This window comes from Oryctolagus cuniculus, chromosome 1 (assembly GCF_051225735.1).
Source record: "Oryctolagus cuniculus isolate XC-2025 breed Fujian yellow rabbit chromosome 1, ASM5122573v1, whole genome shotgun sequence".
Classification (NCBI taxonomy): Eukaryota; Metazoa; Chordata; class Mammalia; order Lagomorpha; family Leporidae; genus Oryctolagus; species Oryctolagus cuniculus.
This window is the reverse complement of record NC_142867.1, coordinates 122,820,224-122,839,173: the sequence shown is the minus strand read 5'-3', so window position 1 is coordinate 122,839,173 and position 18,950 is coordinate 122,820,224. Positions and strand designations below refer to the sequence as shown.

Sequence of the window (18,950 nt, the reverse complement as noted above, 5' to 3'; positions counted from 1 at the left end):
TTGCTCCTCCACGAAGAGGGGGAGCGACAGTATCCCGTATCGGAATTCCTGGATTTGAATCTTGGCTCTACTCAGGATTCTGTTTCCTCCTAATGTGCACCCTGCAAGACAACAGATGATGGCTCAAGTAGTTGGGCCCTGTCTTCCATGTGGGATTGAGTTCCCAGACCTGCCTTTCGCCTGTTTCAACCTTGCTGGTCGCAGGCATTTAGGGAATGAACCAGCAAGATGGGATCTCTCCCTGTCTCTTGCTTCTCAAGTAACTATAACTGACTAAAAAAGTTAAGCCCGAGGCTGTGAAGGGTCCCAGAAGTTACCCTGCTTATAAACTAACAATTAGGCACACACTCTCACACTCACACTCACACTCTAACCAAGATAGAAGGTCTCTGGGTCAGAGGTCAGGCCTTTTATTTACTTCAAGAATAACTTGTGTTGGCTCCTTGGGCCCTGGTTCTCGATGGAGTGATGTTATGGTAACCAGATACACCCTGTGTTTACCCTGGGCTTTTGTATCATAAGAGGAATTCTGCAATTTTGGGACTTGGAGCTTAAGTAGGGTAGCTGACATTTCTGCCCATTCTCCTTTCTTGAGATGGGAAGAGAGAACTTTGGAATGTGAATAAGCCTTCTCTGGGGAAAATAATTAAAAGATCTTTATTTTAGAAACACCCTGGAATGTAAACATGCAACTCGAGTAGAGAGATAAAACTTTCTGTCTCTGGAAGATCTGGGTTTAGGGCTGCTGTTCAGTCATCCTTTAACACAGATGCCAGTGCTCTGTGCTCAGAAAGCCCTGACCATGCAGAAATGGGAAGAATCCACAAAGCATTGTTTCCTAACAAGTGTGAGAGAGAAGTAGGTAAGAGAAGTGATTCCACTTTTGTGTCTTATTTTCTTCTTACTGTGGGCATTACACAGAGTTGAGGGTGCTTGGTATTTTTAAATATGAGCAAATCAGTTATTTATTATGGTATTCAATTGAGGAAGTAGTGCTCTATTTCAGTTCTGGAAGGAAAAACTGTTGTGTGTTTTCCTAATAAATTTGAAGGATGATTTTGTCTGTTATTGATTGTGCTTTAAGTGCTGGAATTACAACTCTTTTCATTTATTGACCCCGTAAGACGCAACTTCTCTGTAGGGTTATTCTTCCACTTAGCACCCAGAACTCAGTAATTTCAAAGCATTATTCTCTGAGTTGAATAGTGGGAGGTAAAAGTAGGGTGGGTGGACCAGGTTATATTGTTTATTGGGAACGATTTTTCATATTTCCACATCTACAAGCTACTGAGATGAAAAGAAACTTGTTTACAGACTCCATAGCTGTGACACAGTGAAACTGCAATCACTGTAGAACTATAAAAGATGAATAAAAGTTTTGTGCCCAGTTTGCAATCTGTTAATTAGACTTTGATGTATGCCTTCCTGTGTGGGCAGGGATAAACTTCTACCCTGCTATGCGCTACTGATTTACATTCTTCATGTACAAAAAGGATTCTTCTGAACATCTGAAAGTTGCTGAAGGGAGTTATATTTTTAAAAGATTCCAGGGGCCGGCACTGTGGTGTAGCGGGTAGAGCACTGCCTGCAATGCCGGCATCCCATATGGGCGCCGGTTCAAGTACTGGCTGCTCCACTTCTGATCCAGCTCTCTGCTAAGGTCTGGGAAAGCAGTGGAAGATGGGCTAAGTCCTTGGGCCCCTGCACCCCACATGGGAGGCCCCGGGAAAAAGCTCCTGGCTCCTGGATTCAGATCAGCACAGCTCCGGCCATTGTGGTCATCTGGGGAGTGAACCAGCGGATGGAAGACCTCTCTCTCTGCCTCACCTTCTCTCTCTGTTTAACTCTGACTTTCAAATAAATAAATAAATCTTTTTTTTTAAAAAAAGATTCTAACAACACTAATGTGCTTAATTTCCACAGTGATGGAAAAGTGAAAAGAATACAGAAAAAATAATTCCAAAGATAGATTTAGAAGGAATTTGGAAATAATGAGATTTGGAAATCCTGCTTACTATTCCTAATAAACAAATGATTCAGATACTGTTATTTTGACGGTAGTAAAAATTACATAAATTATTGAGTTATTATAAATTTCCATTGGCAAATGTACCTCAGTCTTTACAGTATATTCTGTTAATGTCAGGAGTACTGTATCAAACACATTAATATTCAGACTTGTTTTCAAACCTCAGCTGCTGCTTGGGATGGCAGCATTACTTATCAGAGTGCCTGGTTTTGAGTCCCAGCAGTGGTTCCTGATTCTGGCTTCCTGCTAATGCACACCCTGGGAGACAGCAGGTCATGGCTCAAGTATTTGAGTCCTGGCCATCAGTGTGGGAGGCGTAGATTGAGGTCCCAGCTCTTGGCTTTGGTCTGGCCTGCCGCTGGCTCTTATAGGCATTTAGGGAGTGGACCAGCATGTGGTAGAGCAAACTGTGTCTGTCTGCTTCTCTGCCTTTCAAATAATAATTTTATTATTCTGGATGCTTTTTATTGAATACCTTGTATGCTAGAGCCACCTATGAGTGCACCACTGATGAAGTTAGTAGAGTCTTTCCTCAAAGAAACAAGCAATATAGCAATAAATGTAAGGTAAGAAGAATGTAATAAATGTTAACAATTTTTAACAAGAGAAGTTATTTCCTGTGTCATTCAAAAGTCCTCATCTTTATTTGAAATTGTATAGAAGTTGGATATATAGAGATACAGGTGAAGAACACTTGGGCAAGGCAAATAATGCAGGTAAAAGCACCTGGAAGGGATGAGAATGAATTGGGGAAGAATGGAAATGCCTAGAGATTCAACAGTCATCTAAGGTATTTGGACTTTTCAGTACCTGTTTAGCAGGAAATGGGAAAGGACTGTGAGGTTTTGAGACGAGAATCCCATGATCAGTGTGTAATGGGAGGCAGAGAGAGACTAGTTGGAAGACTTGTCATCATCTGCTCTGCAGTCATCCAGATGCAATGCAAGGAGGCCTACAGTCAGGTCCGAGAAGCAACAGTAGGACATGGGGAAAAGGGACAGGTGTGAAAAACAGCAGAGATAAAGGACTCAAAGGTTAAGGGTAGATCTTGAGTCTGGGAATGTAGAAAGTTCGTTGGGGGAAGAAAAGAGGAACCTGGAGTGATTAGGTTGGTCAACCAATGAAAGGCTGTGTAGTTTATTTAGTTTGGGAATTCAAGAAAGAAGAGAATATGTGAAGAAAGATGAGGAATTCAGTTTGGAAAAGGAGTACCATATTCCAGTGAGACACGGTTTGTTTATTCAGTTATTCATCAAACGCATAGTCATCCCCACTGAGATACCAGATACCTCTCAAGGTGCTGGGGTAGGCACACACATTTCTTTTTGTTGTTAATTGTCCCTCACATATTATGATTACAGTTATGATAGCCCTTATTTTCTGATTTTGGGTGATAGCTGTCCTAATGGGTGTGAGGTGGTATCTTACTGTAGTTTAGGTTTTCATTTTCCTAATAATTCACATTGGCTATTTATATTCTTCTTTGGGTAAACATCTATCTATTCAAGTCCTTTGCCTCTTTCTGAATTGAGTTGTTTTTCTTTTTGGTCTTGTTCTCTGTATATCTAGGTACTAATCTCTTATCAGATGCATGATTTGCAAATTTCCCTCATTCTTTGGGTTGTCTTTTTGCTCTCTAGATAGTATGTGTTGATGCAAATTTTGTGAAGTCCAGTGCTAGTGCTGGTGCCATCTGTGTCATTCCTAAGAAATTATTGCCAAATCCACTGTGTTGATGTTTTTTTCCTGTGTTTTCTTCTAAGATTTTTGTAGTATTAGTTCTCACCTTCCGGTCTTTCACCTATTTTGAGGTAATTTCTGTATGTACTGTTTAGGGTTCTACTATTTTTTTAACCAAATTTTAACATAATTTTTAACCTAATCACTAGATATCCACATGTATCCTGCATGTGGATATCTAGTTTTCTATTGTCATTTGTTGAAGACTGTCCTTTCCTTGTTGAATAGTCTTGATACCCTTGCAAAAATCTTTTGGGCATAAATGTGAGAGTTTATTTCAGGGCCCTGTTCTTTTTCATTAGACTCTATTTTATGTGTATACCTCACTGTTTTGATTATTATAGCTAAGTAATAAGTTTTTATTTTATTTTATTTTTTGACAGGCAGAGTGGACAGTGAGAGAGAGACAGAGAGAAAGGTCTTCCTTTGCCGTTGGTTCACCCTCCAATGGCCGCTGTGGTCGGCAGCTAAGTAATAAGTTTTAAAAGCAGGAAGTAACTGTGCCTCCTCCAATTTTGTTCTTTTTTTCTTTTTTCAAGATTGTTTTGGCTACTTAGGGTTTCTTCAGAATTCATACGAATTTCAGGATGGGTATTCTGTTTTTGTTAAAAAAAATCAATGGGGTTTTGGTTTGGATTGTAATGTATAGGAATACAACTAATTTTTGATGGTTGATTTTGTATCCTTTAACTTTGCTGGGTTCATGTATTACTTTTTGTTGTGCGCAGTCTTTAAGGTCCTCTCCATATAAGATCATATCCTATGAGAACAGAGATAACTGTATTTCTTCCGCTTCAATTTGGACACTTTTATTTGTTTTTCTTGCTCTGACTAGAATTCTAGTACTGTGTTGAATGGTGATGAAAATCAGCATTCTTGGCTTGATTTGATATTACAGGAAATATTTAACAGATTTTCATCATTGAGCATGATTTAGTTGTGTTTCATATGTGGACTTTATTTTGTTGAGAAAATTACCTTCTCTTCCAAATTATTTTATTTTATCATAAAAGGGTGTTGAATTTAGCCACATCATTTTCCTATGCCAGATAAAATGACCTTGTGTTTTTTTTCTTTATTTTGTTAACTTTGTGGTGTATTATATTGATTGATTTTTGTGTGTTGAACCATCCTTGCATTCCAGAAATAATTCTCATGTGTAAGATTTTTAGTATGATGCTGAGTTTGGTTTGCTAGTATTTTGTTGAGGATTTTTGCATCATTGTTCATAAAGGGATATTAGTCTGAAGTTTTCAAGTAGTACCTTTGTCTTTAGTATCAGGTTAATGCTGGTGTCATAAATTGAAGTAAAGAGTGTTTCCTCTTTTTTAGTTCTTTGGAAATGTTTGAAAAAATTTCTTTAAGTATTTTTTAGAATTCATTGGGGATTCATTGTGAAGCTGTCAGGTTCAGGGAATTTGTTTATTGGAAAATTTTTGATAAAAGATAAAATCTCTTCACTTTTTCTTCCCTCTTCTCTCTCTCCATCCCTCCCTTATTTATTTATTTATTTATTTGAGAGAGAGAGAGAGAAGGCAGAGAGAATTCATGTCACTCCCCAGAAGTCTGCAATAGCTGAGACCAGGCCTGGCTGCAGCTGTGAGCCAGGAACCTGATCCAGGTCTCCCTTGTGGGATACTTATTTTCATATCTTTGCACTGTTCACCTCTCTGATTTTTCTAGCATTCTCACATTGGTTGGTCTTCCTGACGGTATCTTGTGCTCTGCTAGGCTCTGCTCGCTTTCCTTCAGCCCTTTCTCTTTCTGTTCATCAGACCCCATCATTTCTATTGTCCTGTCTGCAAGGCCACTGATTTTTTTTCTTCTGTATACTAAAACTTTCTTTTAAATCCCTCAAGTAAACTTTCCACTCTAGTTGTTACACTTTTTGGCTATAGATTTCTTTATGGTTTATTTTTAGGTTTTTACCCCTTTATACTTCTTCCTTTTGTTCTTTAACTTCTTTACAGCAGTTGATAGTAGATCAAGCATCAGGCTTTTTCAGGGACAATATATGTTGATTCTTTTTTCCCTATGAATTGACCACTCTTGTTTCTTTACATGCCTTTTTTTAAAAAAAAAAAATGCACATTTGAATCTAATAATGTAGAATTTCTGAAAATCAGATTTTCCCTCTTCCTCTGAGCTTGCTGGTTTTTTATTCCTGTTTCTGTTTGTTTCGGATGTTGTTTGTTTGTTTTTCTTTTGGCCTGCGCTGAGGATGAGCCTTGGGGATAAACTTAATGTCTTCTTGGTCTTTTCTGAGCCTGCACCTTTCCCTATGTATATGCAGTCACTTCCTAATTTTCCCATATACACAGTTGCTGTTGAATGCCCTAGTCCTTGATGTCTGTCTCCCAAAAGGGGAAAAGAAAAATACAAGGATGGGGAGAAGGGAAAAGGCATTGGCCCTTTACGTCTTCCATAATTCACTTCAGTCAGAGGGGAAGGGGCTTGCCACAGCATTGGAAGTTGCACTACAATGGCCACATACCCCTTTGTACCTCTGTGATCAGGAGCGGTAATCAGCAATCACAGCATAGACCCCCGATATTCGAAGTCAGGATCCCTTTGCCCACCTTGGCTGCTGTGAGGTCTGTAGACACTGTTCAGGAATATGCACACAGCTGCCTGTCCCAGTACTGGGAGTGAGGGATGAGCAACTGCCAGTGTGTTTAAAGCCGATACTGGCAAAATGAAGTACAATTTCCCATCCAAACCTTTCCTTGAAAGTTGCAAGTTTTCAGTAGGTACCAGAGTTCCAAAATAGTATATCAGACTGTCTAGGTGGTGAGACAGACGCCTGGAGCTTCCTGTTGTGCCATCTTTTCAGAATCCCTCCTTTCTAGATGTCTTTTTACATTGTTTTACTTTTCAACGTTGTTTTATACTCTTTTACTTATTAATTGTATATCTGGTTCATTTCTGTGTCTGCTTTATTTTATTGTCTCTTCTTGTGACCAGGGGTCACATTATCTTCCTTCTCTGTGTGTTTTGTAATTTTTTTTAATGTGAAATAACATTATATAAAAGACTAAGATGGAAGTAAGTAATATTTATCTCCAGGAGAGAGCTTATCTCTTCTTCCAGGGTTTCAGATTTGGGGACCAAGTCAGATTGCTCTACATTTGATGTGGATCTGACCTTTGGCAGGTCTTATGTGACTGAGTTTTTCACAGCCTTTAAATATCCTGAGGGTGGGTTCTGGAGGTGTCTTTCACAGAGAAAGCTGAAGATGCCTCTGTGCTTTCTCCCAGAGCCACAGTCTTCAGCCCTGAGAAGGAGCACGTTTTCCGCTCTTTACAACCTGGTTGCGCACTCCTCTCCCAGCTTCCTGTGGCTCTGGAGGGCTCCCGTTCCTCTGCCCTTCCCTGGACCACCAAGGCAGCTACATCATATGGTGTCTCAGTGGATTTCCCTCAGCTTTGCTGTGCCGTCCTCTGTTGCTGAGTGTACTCAGAGGGACATCCTTCAGTTTCTCTGTGATCTGTTTTACTGCCCCTCACTGCGTGTCGACAGAGATTGGCTGCCAAACTCACAGGTTTGTGTGTCTCTGCTTTGCAAGGCTGCTTTGCCCCAGCCTTGGTGTGCCCTTGATTACCTGTGGGAATCAGTGGATGAGTGGGCGTTCACATTCTGCTACAGAGTGCTCCCTGTAATTTTAGTTTGTCCTTAACTCTACCTGCAGTCACTCCAGGTTTGACTACTTTCTCATTTGTCTAAGGTAGGTTCTTTATCCTCTTGCTTCTCTACCAGACCTGGTGTAAGTCTTGTTACTTTCTGAAACTTGTTTCATTCCTGTTTCTTTTTACCCTTAGTTCTTGGATTTTTTTTTAATAAAAATACGCAGGTGATCTGGCATATTTTGGATAGTGTACTGATGGTTTTTTCTTGGGAAATTCTTCTACTTAAAATATGTTTTTTTTTTTAAATACTCAGTGTCAGACACTGCTTTCCTAAATAGAGAATATACCTTCATCAACTTTGTATTTATTATATTTGTTATTGATATGCTACATTTGTGAAGTACTTATTGACTACCATGAACTGTCTACATATCTTCTACTTTTAATCTTAATTAATATAAAGATAAGAGATTCATGTATTTCATAGGTACGTATCTTCTTATTTATTGCCTACAAATTTCAATAGCTTTATATCATCTTGATTTTCAGAGAAGAGAGTAAGTAGGGAGGTTGATATTACATAGCCATTTACTGACACATTTAACTCAGGGTTGTCCAACTTTGGAACAGAATGGCAAGTTCACAAAGATGGGGCAGATGTATTACATAAATGAATCAAAGCATATGGGGTATGAGAAAAATAACAACACAAGTCTGATGAATGACAGTTAACACTTAGCCTAGATGCCGACAAAAAAATACTACTAGCTCTGTGGCAAACTCTTTTGGAGAGTCTTATAGGCCCTAATAATCCTAATTTTCTGAGTTTTCAGTAGAAGCCAGAAATAAGTATTTTTCATTTGGAAACTTAGCTTGCACATGTTGGTTGCTATTTTAAATAAAAACAAAATAAAATCCAGTGTGCAGATCCACATGCTAAGTCTGAAATGAAACAGGTCTATAGGCACCAGCTGTTCTCTGGGCTGCCAGTTGCAATCTGTAATAGTCTGGGTTCTTGGGCCGCCGCCGCGGCTCACTAGGCTAATCCTCCACCTAGCGGCGCCGGAACACCGGGTTCTAGTCCCGGTAGGGGTGCCGGATTCTTTCCCGGTTGCCCCTCTGCCAGGCCAGCTCTCTGCTGTGGCCAGGGAAGGCAGTGGAGGATGGCCCAAGTGCTTGGGCCCTGCACCCCATGGGAGACCAGGAGAAGCACCTGGCTCCTTCCTTCGGATCAGCGCAGTGTGCTGGCCGCAGTGCGCCAGCCGTGGCGACAATTGGAGGGTGAACCAACAGCAAAGGAAGACCTTTCTCTCTGTCTCTCTCTCTCTCACAGTCCACTCTGCCTGTCAAAAAAAAAAAATAGTCTGGGTTCTTTGAAGTTATTAAGCCTTTCTGTCTCTCAGTACCCAGGTTAATGCCTTCCTTTCATGTGTGCACCACTTAAAGAAGCAAATGAAGACTGCACCAGAATGGATGTGCTTTATTCACTGCTTTTATGAGTTTTTCCATTTTAGATGCAGTGTACCAAAAGGTTCCTAGAAATGGAGTTTTATTTTATCCGCATTTATAAGTAACAGGGCCATGTCTGACATTATATTGATGTACGGGACAAGGTATTCTTAAATGCTAGTTCATTAAGCATGACTTTCCCTCTCCCATTCTTCTGTATTACAGCTTTCACTTTCAGAAGAACAGAATGAAGTAATGAAAAATGGCTGTGAATCTAAAGAGCTGGTCTACCTCGTGCAGATTGCTTGTCAGGTAATTTTGTGTTCTCCATTTCACATAAAGTTAATGAGAGTTATTTTGAGTTTTTAATTTCCTTTATACAGTATCTTTCTCAAATTGCCAAAGAATTATAACCCATGGAAACTTACATAATATTGATGTGAAATTGAGCAGGCATTGTGGTGTAGCAGGTTAGGATGCTGCTTGGGATGCCCACCTGCCATATTGGAGCACTAGTTTGAGTCCTAGCTGCTCTGCTTCCTATCCAGCTCCCTGCTAATGCGTCCGGGAGGGCAGTACATGATGCCCTTAGTACTTTGGTAACTGCCACCCATGGGAGACCCAGATGGAGTTCTAATGACTCCTGGCCTTAGCCTAGACCACCGTAGGCTGTAAAAGCCATTTGGAAATGACCAGTGGATTGAAAATACCTTTCTTTCAGTCTCTCCCTCTTTCTGTGTCACTCTACCTTTCAAATAAACAAATCCTTAAAAATAAAAAAGCAAACAAAGGGGGTGCACTTGAAACAGCAGTTAAATTGCTGTTTGGGACACCTGCATCTCATTGCCTGGTTTGAGTCCTGACTACTCAGCTTCTGATGCAGCTTCCTGTGGTTACATACCCGCAGAGGCTACAGATGTCGACTCAAGTACCTGGATTCTTGCCACCATGTGAGTGAACCTGGATTGAGTTTCGGCTCTTGATTTCAGCCTGGCCCAGCTCTAGCTGTTGCAGGTTTTTGGGATAAGCACTAGCAGATGCAAGATCTCTCTCCGTCTGTTTCTTTCCTTCTGTCTCTCTGCCTTTCAAATAAAATAAAAATAAGTAAATTTTAAAATTTTTAAGAAAATGAATGGTATCATTTTAAAAGGAAATAAGCTATTTCAGAAAGTTTGTGAAAATGGAATTAAAAGATGTGTATTTTGATAAAAAATTTTATATCTATTTTTGCACAATATACATTTTACATTAACTTTATGAAGACTTCTCATACACAACTTCAAAAATTTTACAGTTTCAAAAAATTTAAGTTAGGGCTACAGTTAGGTTAGGGCTAGAACGAATAGCTTTTAATTCCCTTTTCCACAGACTTTTTGAAGTATCCTCATAATCTGTTTGTACACACTTGGTGGAATGTGTGGTTTAGCATCGCAGCTACTCTGCATTTTCCCTAAGGCTTTGAGCACTTAGGAATAAGCAACAGTGACTATACTAATGGATATCTTACTCCTGGTCGTGTTAACATTTCTACATGCACTCAGAGATGACATGATCAATTTAGTAACACTGGTTTTGCAGTTACTGATTTACACCCTTAAGTGAAAATACTTCTTTTAAGAGTAAAAGAAAGGTATAATTTATTGGTCATTAGGTAACATGAAACAGCAGTTGATCATGTACTGTTAAAAAAACAGTGACTTAAGTTTTTTCTGCCTCAGATGCCACTCATATTTTCTAACCAATAAGATGTGTGTGTTTGAAGTTTGCTGTTTCTTGATTAGAACTTTTTGAGGGTAATTTTATGACTTGCTCCTAATGAGATTTTTAAATATATCAGTTGTAGTATTACATCCTCTATCATATAAGCACTTTGTATACTTCTTTATTTATTTTACATTCATTGAGCCTTCTTCCTGTTAGTGAATTACAAAGTAAGTTTTTTTGTTTTCTTTGAGAGAAAGTAAGATTCACAACATTCATGATTTGTCTCAAAAAATATTAATCATGTACATGAAGTTAAAATTAAATAATCTAAACATTTTAGTGCTTATATCATAAAGGAACTACTTAAGTTTTCAGGTTTGTTGATGCTGAGGGAACTGTTCCCAGATTAAGTGCTTTTACTTTTAGGTGTCAGTATATGGGATTGGAAATCAAATTTTACTTGTATTAAATAAGATGGCCTAAGTCACATAGCATTCGTGTCTTTTAACACATATTATTTATATGTTTTATTCTGTCACAATTTCTTTGAGGAAGCAGGCTGCTTTAAATCACTAAGTTTCATGTAATATTTTGTAAAAATGCTTCTGTTAGGTGAGTTTATTTTTGGCGGTACTATCAAGAACTTTTTTTGATCAACTGTTACTAATAATGAATACAAGTGTATCTTACTTATCTGGAGTACAGGCTTGGGTTGTCAGGAGTGAATTCACCAATCCCTGTACAACCTAACTTGTTCTGCCGTGCTCCTCCCTGCCTACCTTCAGCACAGACTTAACTCCCTTAAGCCCAGAGACCTGTTGGGATCTGCACCCCCAAAACTTGTTACCAGTAAGACAGGCAGTCTAGACTTCACAGAGACAACACTGGTAGGGTGTCCTTCAAGAGAGCAGTGGTTCCAAAAAGGTTCTTTTTCTAGATTGTGGATCTTCAGATTGATCATTCTGCGATTTTCGTTTCATTTGTGAAAGCCAGGGTCAGCTTGTGAAATGTTGTTAAACAGCATGCTAAATGCGAAATGTCAGCCCTCACTCTAAACTTCCCCTTTTCAGAGCACCAGATGAAGACTTTATTGGGTTTCATGGTGGTTTTCTGATTCTGGTAGTCCACTGAAAAGCAAAGTTGAAAGTTGTTATGTACTGTCATGATTGTCTGCCCATATCCTATCTGAAATACCATGATTGTTTATGAAAAGAATCCTTGATAAAGCTATATACAGTTTGGCTTGGAAAAAACCGTTAATTAATCTATATTCTGTATAGCATCCAAGAATGATAATATTTTTATTCCTGCGAACAAAATATTAAAGTATCTATGCTTTTTTTTCAAAATGAGCTTCAAAAGATAAGCATGGTGTTTGGATACCAATATTGGAATGTTAGTTATTTGTTTGTACCTCATGTATTAGTGACCTAGATAGGTTATTATCTACTTGTAAATATCTTGTTAAGCTAATTAAAAAATTCAGACTACTCAACATACTACTTACTACATCAAAGTAGTAATTTACTGTATTGTAATAATGCCCTTGAACCTCTTCTCTGTTACACTGTAAGTAATGTTTGATGGATTCCCACGGCTAACCATATGTCACCAGAAGTCATATTAAACTGGAATAATTTTTATAACTAAGACTCATAATCAAACCCTCTAATTATGTAAACGAGGAAACTGAGGCTCACCTTAGTGAGGTGGCTGTCCTAAACTACATGGAATCTAAGTAGCAGGATCTACTAAGGACATTAGCTTCCTAGCTCCCAGCTTTTTCTACATCTCCTTGGAATTTTCAGTTTCGAACAGATTTAAGAAATTGCTTAGTCTTCAGATAAGGTCATCATTGTATACTTCACACTGATGTAATCTGTTCCAGAAGCTATTCAATGATTTCTGTTTTTTATTTATTTTTATTTATTTTCTTTTTCTTTTTATTTGACAGAGTTAGACAGTGAGAGAAAGAGACAGATAGAAAGGTCTTCCTTCCACTGGTTCACCCCCAAAATGGCTGTTACGGCCGGAGCTACACTGGTCCGAAGCCAGGAACCAGGTGCTTCCTCCTGGTCTCCCATGTGGGTGCAGGGCCCAAGCACTTTGGCCATCCTCCACTGTCGCTCCCCCTCTTCGTGGAGGAACGACACAGGACCCTGCGCTGTTCTTTCGTCTGCTCGGCCCTCCCCGGGTTTGCTGCTGGTTCTTCCCGGGTTGGCTACCGACCCTTCCACCTCCGTGGAAGGGCGGTTCCCCCTGCCACATTCCCCACTTCCGCGGGGGAGCGGCACACCGCCGGCCGGCTCTCTCGGGGGCTGCACAGGTGTTCCCTCAGATGTTCCCCTTAGATGTTCCCGGTGCATGTTGTCTCTCTCCTCCTTTATAGTCCTCTTCCACCAATCCCAACTCTGCTACCCACACGCCGAGTACGCTGTTCTCCTCCAATCAGGAGCAGGTCCTACAGTTTATTAGTTGAACTGGAGGCAGCTGTGTAGAAGTTGCTTCTCCCTTCTCAGCGCCATATTGTGGGAGAGCAGATGCATAGAATAAGTCTTAATTCCAGTAACTTAGTCTAGTCCGGGTTGCTCCCAGTTGCTCCCCACACTCCACTGCCTTCCCGGGCCCCAGCAGAGAGCTGGACTGGAAGAGGGGCAACCAGGACTAGAACCTGGCACCCATGTGGGATGGCGGTGTCGCAGGCAGAGGATTAACCAAGTGAGCTACGGTGCTGGCTCTGATTTCTATTTTTTAAATAGGTTGCACCTGAAGTTGTTTATTTAATAAAAAAATTTAGGTTCTTCCTTTTTAACCTTCTCTTATTCTCTTAACTTAGAACTGGCAAATGGCTATCATCTTTTTCCTTTGTGGCAAATGGTACTAATTTCTTCAGGTCTTATTTTGACCCTTTTCATTGTGGCTGTGCCTGCTTTTTAAATATTTTATTCCTTTTTAGATAACCCAAACATGTAAACCATTGTGTTCCATGAATAGATACAAATCTGGCAGGTGTTTCTTGATCATGTATATGTATGGTACACAGATATTGTGACAAATAGTATGTAATTTAATTCCGACGACAGCTTTGTGAGACCAGTAGCCTTGTTTTCATCTTAGAGATAGTAAAGCAAAGACTCAAGATAGTACATAACTTTCCAATGTCATAAAATTAAAGGACCAGGAGTTTAACCCATCCTACTATGGTACCATTTTCTAATATGATTTGGTTGGCTACCCTAAAATTGCACATATATTCCAAGTGTTAAGAATTATATAAGTACACTGAAACTGACCATCTAGTTTATTTGTGTAATTACAGTGGACAAGGGCCTTATATAGCATTCATATCTATATCTATATCTATGTAACCTAATAAATTAATCTACGTATATACATTTAAATGAACTTTACAGGGAGAACATTTGAGGTAATAGTTAAGATACTGCTTGGGATGCCTGCATCCCGTGTAGGAGTGCCTGGATTTCAGGCCTAGCTCTGCTTCAGATTCCAGCTTCCTGCTAATGTGCACCCTGAGTGGCAGCAGGTCTTAGGTCTCTGCCACCCACATGGGAGACGTGGATTGAGTTCCTGGTTCCTAACACCAGCCTGGCACACCCCAGCTGTTGTGTGCATTTGGGAAGTGAACCGGTGGATGGAGGAAATTCATATTCTCATTCTTTCTCTCTCTCTCAAATGAAAAGAAAATAAATAAAAATTAAAATTAAACCTTATAATTTGGAGGCCCTGAGGAAGGATAGTCAAGGCCAACTGAGTGCAATCCCAGGGTAATAGATGTAGTCTTAGTAGTAGTGAAATACTTCACAGCTGACATAGCATGGGCTCAAAACAGTGAGAACAGATGCCAATCATACAGATTTCATGTTGCCTTGTTCGTGTGTTTCAGCTGAATAGTGTCCATGGATAACAGCACTCTCTCAGATACCTTGAAGAATAGATCCGTGACGCCCTGTTGGAACCCTCAGTTCTCTTTCTTGCACACTATTTGTGCTTAGAGTATGTTATCTTAACTAATATTCCTTCCCTTATCTTTTTGTTCTGTTCTCCAAGTAAAGAAACAAACAAAATATCAAACATCAGCTTCTGTGGATGAAGAAATGCTGTCTCCAATTTGTTTCTGAAGTTGATCAGTCCCTCAGCCTACTGCTTTTTCCTCTGCAAATCACATACTTCTCAAAAATCTTAATGTAAAATTATTGAAAATTGACAAAGATCCTAGGAAATTCAGGAATGTCATGATAGATATAGAAAGAAAACTTTACTGTTTCCAGATGCTGAATATTTAATGATCTAAAAGTGAAGAAAATTAGATAAACCCTGATTGATTATGGAGCACAACTGCATAGAATAAACATTTGTGAGTATAATGTCCAGGGCGTCGAATCCTTTAACCAGGTTGTGTGTTGCTTTATTCTTTGGCAGATAAGTAAGCATCAGCTACTCTTTAAAAACATTGTTTTTCAAACTTCCATCTTATTTGAAAGGAGTTGGATAGAGAGAAAAAGAGAGAGGAGGAGATCTTCCATCTACTGGTACCTTCCTTCAAATGCCCAAAACAGCTAGTGACGAGCTGAGCCAAACCCAGGAGCCCAGAGCTGTGTTGTTGGGTGATGCAAGCAGCATCTTAACTGCTGTGCTGAATGCCCACTCCTAAGTATTAATTTTAAAATGACTAATTTAAACCCAACTGCTATGGGAATTGATTTTAACATGTATCCTAATGAAAATCCTGTTTGATCTTTTCCTTCCATAAGTACAGTTTTGTGGTGTAACTATTGCTTAGTAAAACAATTAATATTTTATCATCTCATTGTCAGCTCTAGAGTAGTTGATATTGATGATTCCTACTGAAGTTGGAGAGTATGAAGTCATGTTAACTACTTTTTGATACAGAATCATTTAATCATTTATTTTTTCTAAAGATCAAGAATTGTATATATATTTATAGTCATCTGAAGTCACATTCAGGTTATGGGAGGTGGGGAGAACAGTTGGTTTCAGGGTTATGCTTCCCTGCCTCAAAGCATCTCCTGTTCTCTTATGTTCCCATGCTTGAAATTCCACCAGAAACACACTCCATGGTGTTCAGTATCTCCTCCTCTGCTCAGTCCCTTTAGAAAATGCGGTTGCTATGGGAGTGGGGGTGAATGCTAATGCTGGTGGAGCATCTGTGCACCGACAGAGTATCTAGGCAGAGCGCCAGCGTTCGGTTTAACTCTCTGGATGCTTCTGTGAATCAGCAGCATTGTCATTCCCCTTTCACTGTCGCTGCTGTGTAAGATTGGGAGTAACGTGTAAGGTTCTGCATTTAAGAAAGGGTGAAGCCAAGATTCAAATCAGGTCTCTTTTTTGTTCTCTTTTGTTCACATATAAGTGTACTTCAAAAAGTTCATAGAAAAAATGCCATTAAGAGATAAGTTTAGGGGCCAGTGTTGTGGTACAGTGGGTTAAGTCACTGCCTGCGACAGTGGCATCCTAAATGGGCACTGGGTTTGAGTCTCCACAGCTTCACTTCTGATCCAGCTCCCTTCTAATGTCCCTGGGCAAGCGGAAGATGGCTGAACTACTTGGGCCCGCTGTTACCCATGTGGGAGATCTGGGTCAAGTTCCTGGCTCTTGGCTTTGGCCTTGCCCAGCCTTGGCCATTGTGGCTATTTGGGGAGTTGAGCCAGTGTGTGGATGCTTTTTCTCTCTCTCTCTTTCTCTCTCTCTCTCTTTCTCTCTCTCTCCCCCTTTCTCCCTCTGCATTTCAAATAAAATGAATCTTAAAAAAATGTGAAAACAAAAGAAAGGTAGGTTTCGAGGCAGGTGTTTGCCCTGTTGGGTAGCATGCTGCTTGGGACACCCACATCTCCTGTGATGCCTAGGTTTAGTCCCGGATCCGTTTCCAATTCCAACTTTCTGCTAAAGTGCTTCCTGGGAGACAGCAGATGATGTCTCAAGTGCTTGTGTTCCTGCCACCCATGTTGTAGACCTGGACTAAGTTCCCAGCTCCTGACTTTGGCGTGGCCTAGCCCCAGCTTTTGTAGACATTTGGAGAGTGAACCAGCCGATGAGAGCTCTCTGTCTCCATCTTTCAAATGAATAAAAATCTTAAACAATACATTTATTTTGTTACAGAAAAATATTGAAATCCATGTACATGAGAGGACTTCAAAGAGTTCTTGTAGCAGAGAAATAAGCATTTTATTTTCCATGAATTTTTTAGTACTCTTTTATTTAAAGAGGTAATTGTTCATCAATTCTTTTTCAGATAACCTCCCTATGATAAAGGAACTTATAAGGACATGTAGAATTGTGGAACCCACAGTAACTCATCATTATAACCCGAAGTCCATAGTTTACATTACGATGTACCCTTGGGATTATATATGCCATGAGTTTGGACAAATGAATGTGACATGTCCAATGTTGTGATGATATACAGAGTCGTATTACTGCTTTAAAAATCCTCTGTGCTTTGCCTTTATCCCCCACCCTGCCGTTAACCCCTTCCAGAACACTAACATTTTTATATATTCATGGTTTTGCTTTTTCTAGAATGTTACATCATTGGAATCATATAGTATGTAGTCTTTTCAGATTTTTTTTTCTCAGTAATATGCATTTAATTTCTTCCATGTCTTTTCATCCTCAGTAGCTGTTGTTTTTTCTTTCCTTTTCCTTATCCTTTCCTGATATATTTATTTATTTATTTGAGAGACAGAGAGGGAGAGGAGAGGCAGAGAGGAATAGAGAACAAGAGAGCTTCCATCTGCTGGTTCACTCCCCAGGTGGCTGCAATGGCCAGCACTAAGCCATGCTGAAGCCTGTTGGCCATTAGCAGGGAGCTGGATCAGAAGTGGAGCAGCCGAGATACAAACTGGTGCCTGTTTGGGATCTCGTCATCACAGGAAGTGGCTTTAACCACTACACCACCACACTGGCAGCAGCAGCTCATTTCTTTCTACAGTGATCAATATTCCATGGTATGGTGTATCACATTTTATTCATCCATTCACCTGCTCTAGGACGCCTTGGTCACTTCCAGCTTTTGGTAATTTTCAATGAGGCTGTTGTAAACTTTTCTGTAAGTAGGATTTTGTTCATTTCATTTTCAGTTCATTTTGGTAAATATCAAGGAATGCACTTGCTTGATTGCATTAAGCATATGCTTAGTTTTGTAGAAAGCGTCAACCTGGCGGCTGGGATTTTGGCACTGTGGGTTAAGCTCCGGCCTGCAATGCTAGCAACCCATATAAGTGCTGATTTGAGTTTCAAGTCCGAGCTGTTCCACTTCTGATTCAGTTTCCTGCTAATGCACCTGGGAAAGCAGTAGAAGACTGCTTAAGTGCATGGGCTCCAGCCACATACATGGGGGACCTGCATGGAACTCCAGGCTTCTTGCTTTGGCCTGCCACATCCCCAGCCATTCCAACCATTTGGGGAGTGAACCAGCAAATGGAAGATCTCTCCCCACTCCCACCATGTGTGTGTGTGTCTGTCTGTCTCACTTTCTCTAATTGCTTTTTAAGTAAATAAATATATCTTTAAAAAAAAAAAAAACCTGCCCCACGGCTTCCAAAGTTACTGAGCCATTTTGCATTTCTCCCAGCAGAAATGCCTTGTCAACATTTATTATTGTTAGTGTTAGCCATTCCAGCAGGTTTGTTGTTTCAATGTGTAATTCTCCTTCTAATGACATAAATGTTGTGCATATTTTCATATGCTTATTCACATCTGTATATCATTTTTTTTTGACAGGCAGAGTTAGACAGTGAGAGACAGAGAAAGGTCTTCCTTCTGTTGGTTCACCCCCCAAATGGCTGCTACAGTTGGCACGTTGCACTGATCCAAAGCCAGGAGCCAGGTGCTTCCTCTTGGTCTCCCATGCAAGTGCAGGGCCCAAGGACTTGGGCCATCCTCCACTGCCTTCCCAGGCCGCAGCAGAGAGCTGGCCTGGAAGAGGAGCAACCGGGACAGAATCCCGTGCCCCAACCAGGACTAGAACCCGGGATGCCGGTGCCACAGGCGGAGAATTAACCTAGTGAGCAACGGCTCTGGCCTGTATATCTTTTTTAGTGAGATGTCTATCCAAATATTTTGCCCATTTTTTAAAAGATTTATGTATTTATTTGAAAGTCAAAGTAAGAGAGAGAAGGAGAGGCAGAGAGAGAGAGAGAGAGAGAGGTCTTTTTTCTTCTGGTTCACTCCCCAATTGGCCACAATGGCTGGAGCAGTGCTGATCCAAAGCCAGGAGCTTCTTCTGGGTCTCCCACTCGGGTGCAGGGACCCAAGGACTTGGGCCATCTTCTACTGCTTTCCCAGGCTGCAGCAGAGAGCTGGATCGGAAGTGCAGCAGCCAGGACTTGAACTGGTGCCCATATGGGATTCTGGCACTGCAG

At 40.3% G+C, this 18,950-nt stretch overlaps 1 protein-coding gene across 6 annotated transcripts in view; it reads left to right on the top strand.

The window, feature by feature from the left end:
* The window catches only part of ARHGAP32 (Rho GTPase activating protein 32), a 318,906-nt gene that overhangs the window by 179,819 nt on the left and 120,137 nt on the right, over positions 1-18,950 (top strand). For all 6 annotated transcript variants that reach the window (XM_070048334.2, XM_070048333.2, XM_089314208.1 and 3 more), the window contains one exon: positions 9,070-9,156. In XM_070048334.2, coding sequence (XP_069904435.1) covers positions 9,070-9,156 — 87 coding nt within the window. The remainder of the gene's footprint in view (positions 1-9,069; positions 9,157-18,950) is intronic.